The sequence below is a fragment of the Bombina bombina genome, chromosome 11 (assembly GCF_027579735.1).
Source record: "Bombina bombina isolate aBomBom1 chromosome 11, aBomBom1.pri, whole genome shotgun sequence".
NCBI lineage: Eukaryota > Metazoa > Chordata > Amphibia > Anura > Bombinatoridae > Bombina > Bombina bombina.
This window is the reverse complement of record NC_069509.1, coordinates 49,938,604-49,944,619: the sequence shown is the minus strand read 5'-3', so window position 1 is coordinate 49,944,619 and position 6,016 is coordinate 49,938,604. Positions and strand designations below refer to the sequence as shown.

The 6,016-nt window shown below is 39.1% G+C and overlaps 1 protein-coding gene across 1 annotated transcript; it reads left to right on the top strand.

Annotated features, from left to right (window-relative positions):
* Positions 1 to 1,510: 1,510 nt before the first annotated feature.
* On the top strand, positions 1,511 to 5,524 carry PRR35 (proline rich 35). The gene is made up of 2 exons (XM_053694537.1): positions 1,511 to 3,009; positions 4,564 to 5,524. Exons 1-2 carry the CDS (start codon positions 1,511 to 1,513, stop codon positions 5,192 to 5,194), a joined length of 2,130 nt encoding a protein of 709 aa, XP_053550512.1. The 3' UTR covers positions 5,195 to 5,524.
* Positions 5,525 to 6,016: the final 492 nt, after the last annotated feature.

Here is a 6,016-nt window from a genome sequence, read left to right as displayed (position 1 = left end):
CATAATGTAGCTGTCTCTCTCCCTTACATTATTTAGCTGTCTCTCCCTTACATTATGTGACTGTCTCTCTCCCTTAATTATGTAACTGTCTCTCTCCCTTACAATATGTGACTGTCTCTCTCCCTTACATTATGTAGCTGTCTCTCTCCCTTAAATTATGTATCTCTCTCTCTCCCTTACATTACGTAGCTGTCTCTCTCCCTTACATTACGTAGCTGTCTCTCTCCCTTACATTATGTAGCCGTCTCTCTCCCTTACATTATGTAGCCGTCTCTCCCTTACATTATGTAGCTGTCTCTCTCCCTTACATTATGTAGATTTCTCTCTCCCTTACATTAAGAAGCTGTCTCTTCCTTACATCATGTGACTGTCTCTTCCTTACATCATGTGACCGTCTCTCTCCCTTACATTATGTAGCCGTCTCTCCCTTACATTATGTAGCCGTCTCTCTCCCTTACATTATGTAGATTTCTCTCTCCCTTTCATTATGAAGCTGTCTCTTCCTTACATCATGTGACTGTCTCTTCCTTACATCATGTGACTGTCTCTTCCTTACATCATGTGACTGTCTCTTCCTTACATCATGTGACTGTCTCTCTCCCTTACATTATGTGACTGTCTCTCTCCCTTACATTATGTAGCTGTTTCTCTCATTTCAATATGTGACTGTCTCCCTCTGTACATTATAAGGTTGTCTTATTACATCACCACTCTCAGCCTTTCTTACTCTCTCCCACACCCTCTCTCATTGTGTTTCTCACATCTAATAGATGATATAGGAATATGAATGATAGATTGTCAAATAGATTGACAGATAAATAGATAGATATATAAAGATAGATGGTAAAGATAGATAGAAATAGATCAGGCCTCCCTAACAGCCCAGATTTTGAGGATAGCTGAACTGGAGCACATATGAAATAATCAGCTGATTAGTAAACATGGTGATTAACTTGCTCTCAAGCAAGGTAATCTGTCAAGTTAGGGAGACCTGAATACAGGTTTGAAAACCAATGAGATAGATAGATAGATAGATAGATAGATAGATAGATAGATAGATAGATAGATAGATAGATAGATAGATAGAGTTGATATAGATAGATAGATAGATAGATAGATAGATAGATAGATAGATACAGACTGATACATTATACAGGTGCTATTTTTGTTTCCAAATTGTTTTGGCACTAAAATATATATAGTGCACCATGGCCAAAAATATGTACATTTCTGGGACACTTCATCTTGCTGGCACATCACAATTTCAGAAAGGATGGATCCAACATGCAAGCTAGGGAATGCAGACCTTTATGATGCGGTTGTTGGATTAGAGTTGTAGTACATTATATAATGTAATTAGAAGGTGAGATTTAAATACACAATTAATTAGTGTCATTGTACCCATTGCAGACTGGTTTCTGTTCCTTGAAGGACCTCAAGTACACCTGAGCAGAGGGGCTCTCTCTGTCATCCTTGAAAGGGATCTGCTAAAAGTGACCTCACTAGAACAATGTCTAAAGATGACGATGGCAGTTGTAAGTTGGCATCAGTTTGCAAAAATAAAGAGCGTAAGCCTAAAAAACCCCATTATATCCCTCGACCCTGGGGGAAACCATATAATTATAAATGTTTTCAGTGTCCATTTACCTGTATGGAAAAATCCCACCTGTACAACCACATGAAGTACAGCTTATGCAAGAATTCATTGTCCTTGCTCATAGAGTCAGACTGGCCTTACAAGAAGAGTAATTTTCTCATCCCTGAAATGCACCTATTACAGGACCCATCGCAAGATGGGGTTCTAGATAGACAAGAGGCTTGTGATTCCACTGGTTCTAATATATCAAGGGTCAAGCAAGCTGGAGAGAAAGGTACATCAGAGGTTTCAAAGTTCCTGGAGGAAGATGAGGAAAGAGAAGAAGAGGAGGAGGAAGCTGTAGACAGAGGGCGGAAGGAGAAGGGGGGAGGTGTCTTGACTCAGCAAGTCAGCACAGGAAAGAGTGAGTCTAAAGGTTCCATATTGGGGTTGAAAGGAAAGCTGGAGAAGGCAAACAAAGATGGGGAGCCAGAGTTCATCATAACGGATGTGTTCTCTTTGGAGGGACAGTGTGAAAAGGAAAGAGAAGAGCAAAAGCTTGCCAAGGCCTCCAGGAAGACTTTAGGCAATATTGGAGGGGTGCAAGCTGAACAGTGGAAGGTGCTAAATAATACACTTAAGAAAGGAGGAGCAGATATGACAGCAGGGTGTACTGGAGCTAATATCATTCCTTGCTACCCACCACCATCATACACAGAATACCAAGAACACCAGGGTCTGTCACTGCTGGGTATCAACTACCCTTTGAACACAAACTTGTTTTCCTACATAAGCCCTACGATGACTGGGGGCTCAGCGCAGGTACCTTTCTTAGCCTCCACGGCCCAACTCATGCACCCGGCACACTCTTCTCACTTTCAAGCTCTGCAAAATTCAGAAAGATCATCTTTTCTCCCCAGATTCTACTACCCACTGCTTTTTGAACACGCATTTAATACAGCCGAAGGCAAAGTGGCTTCAGTAAAACCAGTGAGCCAGATTCAACCAGGGCTCACTCCCTTCATAGCAACCCCAAATGTCAAAATGCCAGCAGAGACCTTAAAAAGCTGTGTCCACAAAACCCCAGAAATGAAAAGCACACATTCATGGGGATCTGGGGACAAGTTTTCAAAACAAACACATTCTCAATCCAAGCTGATGCAGAAACGAGATGATAAATGGCCAACTCAGTCAGTGAGAGAAACAAACCAGCAGCAGAAATTACCAAGCGGGTATGGGATACCAGCGCCTAGCACAAGTGAAGAATCACTAGAATCAATACCTCCAAAGGAGATTGGTAATGAGACACTCTGGACTGATGGAAGATCTGCTAGATGCATAAAGAGAAAACATTGGTTGGGGAGTGATGGACCAGAAGTGATGACGGAGCAGACAGCGTCACTTGATGACAGAGACAGGACACTCCAGAGCAGGTAATAATAGTATAAATATGAACAAAGGAAGACTATTATATGAAAAAAATAAAAACATGCAAGGAAAAAGAATAACATGGAGCACCATTATCAAGGCCATCAGAAGTTAAATTTAATATTTTTATATACTTGTGTGATTCTTTTGGTTTATACGCACATCAATCTCACTTTTGGGGGGCTTTTCCTTCCCCAGGGTTATTCCATCATAAAAGAGTAGAAAAGGTGCACCGATCATTATAACATTTTTTACAGTAACACAATAAACATTGTTAAAGTCCAAATATACCTACGCTCTTCTAAAACACCAGTACAAAATCTCCTTCTGTTGCTCTTTGTGTCTCAGCAGTGAAGACAGTGTTCTTTACAAGAAATGTGTGTGAGAGTCATATAAATGGGCTACTTAAAAATGAAAAGTGACAGAAGAAGAGTTCTACTGATGTCTGATAAGAGATATAGTGAATATGGGGTTTTATTAGGTCTCTGAAGTGGTCTAGTACTGTACTTCTATATATACCTGACAAAGGAAAATCCTGATGAGGAAACGAGAATGATGTACACATAACCCATAAGCATCATCTGAGTGCATATAAAATTTAACCTCTTAAAGGGCCACTAAACCCAATTTTTTTCTTTCATGATTCAAATAGAGCATGCAATTTTAAGCAACTTTCTAATTTACGCCTATTATCAAATTTTCTTTGTTCTCTTGCTATCTTTATTTAAAAAGCAGGAATGTGATGCATAGGAGCCGGCCCATTTTTGGTTAAGAACCTGGGTTATGCTTGCTTATTGGTGGGTAAATGTAATCCTTCAATAAGCAAGCGCTATCCATGGTGTTGAACCTAAAATGGGCTGTCTGCTAAGATTTACATTCCTGCTTTTAAAATAAAGATAGCAAGAGAACGAAGAAAAATTGATAATTGGAGTAAATTAGAAAGTTGCTTAAAATGTCATGCTCTATCTGAATCACGAAAGAAAAAATTTGGGTTCAGTGTCCCTTTAAGCTCCAGATAACAGCGCTAGGTTACAAAGTGACATCATTTTAGTCTGATATGTCTAAGATAATATGATTCATACCTTAGTTTTTAAGTAGGAAGCTTTCTCACCTATTTGCTCAGAAATATGGCTTACCATGCAGTTATAACATATATTAAATTATTTTTTTTCGTATTTTTTAAATTTAGGAGCAGGTGTAAAACCATCTTCTGTGCATTTAGAATCAGAGCAATAGACAACCTCATTTATTAATCAAAGACCTTTTAGTGCAAATGAAAAGTATGCATATTATTTTTGAGGACTATTGCACCCATAAGAAGATGGGATCTAACTCATTATGGTTGTCTTTCTTGTAGAAAGACCATTTTTCTTCAATTTAAAGAATATTCTCAATTAATAAACCAAATCAATAGCCTGTTGAAAGTCTTATGGTATCAAAATTAATTAGCATAGGGAAAAAGGACACATCTAGAGCTACTCGTGCTAAGATAAGAAATCCAAAGATTTTCTATATAAAAATTTGTTGTTAACTTACTTTTTCACTAATTTCCTTTTCAGATCCTCCTCTCCCCTCTTGACATCCCCTGTTCCTTGGTGCGAAACATCCCCTTTGTTGGCCATTGCCTGCAAGAGGAGGAGAAGGTCAGAGCACTCCACAGACAATACAGAACCAGCAGTTGAAGACACCTCACATCTCATTGAGGATCTCACAAGGACACTAGATCAGTATGGTAAAGTGGAGAAGAGCCTGGCAAACCTGGGATCTGGGGACAACAGTCAGCAAAAGGCTCTGGGTGAGCAACTGGGAAAAATACGTCTTGAGCTTCTTCATATCCACCATGAACTTGAGAAAGCTTCTTGCCCACATGAAGGACCACTGGACCTCTCCATTAAACGAGCAGAGGATGTGGACAAAACTGAACAAAGGAAGACTCCACCAGATCATAATCCTGTTCTCCTGCTACCCAACTGCCAACTCAAGCCATTGGTGAAAGTGGAACTGTTACCCCCAGAGTTGGCATCCTGCTATGCACGGCCAACTAAGTGTGAAGCTGACTCCAGTGTACTTCTTTGCCCAGATGGCAGGGTAGGAGGAACTGGGTTACAATTGCAAATACCCAATCAGGAGGAAGGCAGTAGTATTGCTGTAGGACTTGGAAGAGTTGGACAACAGGTAGAAGGTGTGTGAAGTCTCAAAACTTTCCTTCCCTTAATGATATTCCACCCAATAACATTAAATTAACCTGTTTCTTCTAATGACTTAATGGGATTTGCAAAGTTTTGTAGACCCCATTTTATATTAAAAAAGTAAATTCCATTTTCTGCTAAGCTCCTCTTCAAGCCTTCTATGCCCCTGTGCCAAACAACTGCAGACTATTTGGTTTAATAACAGATCTGTATCATTATGAAAAGTTTTTTGGAGACCTTGTGAAGGATCTACTGGATATTTGTCAATACTATAAAAAGTAACATTACATTGCACTTAGTCCATGGAAAGACCCATAAAGAACTTACCAAATCTACAGAGCCTCTCTCTACACACTCTGATCTAAATTCACAGAATGCTGCTTTATCAACCCCCTAATTACTAGATCATAGGGCTTCATAAAGTGTTTTTCCAGACGCTACTTAGTTAAGATAATAAGTATAACCTTACCAATTTGAAGAAAGTGCAATCATTCAAATGCATTCCTGTGAATCACAAAAGAGACACTAGTATACATGTATAAAACACCCACTTTATTCACTTTCCTTTAACAGGACAGGCATAACAAATTTATTATTTTCATAATAATTTAAGTAGAGTGTACAATTTAAAAAAACAACAATTCTGTTGTCAAATGTACCTCTTTTGCTTTCCTTTGATAAAACTTAGGTAAAACAAGAGCAAACTGAGGAGGGCTCAGGAACATGCACGTGCTCTTGAGCACTATATGGTGACACTTATGAGCCTATTTACATATGCCCACACTAAAAACAGGTATCAACGATATCAAGAGGAAGAGGTATA

What these genes read in the sequence shown, in the direction of transcription:
- PRR35 (XM_053694537.1), top strand. Translation starts at nt 1,511, where the DNA reads ATGTCTAAAGATGACGATGGCAGTTGTAAGTTGGCATCAGTTTGCAAA. An exon ending in GACAGGACACTCCAGAGCAG is followed by an intron (nt 3,010 to 4,563) that starts GTAATAATAGTA and finishes TTTCCTTTTCAG; the next exon opens with ATCCTCCTCTCCCCTCTTGA.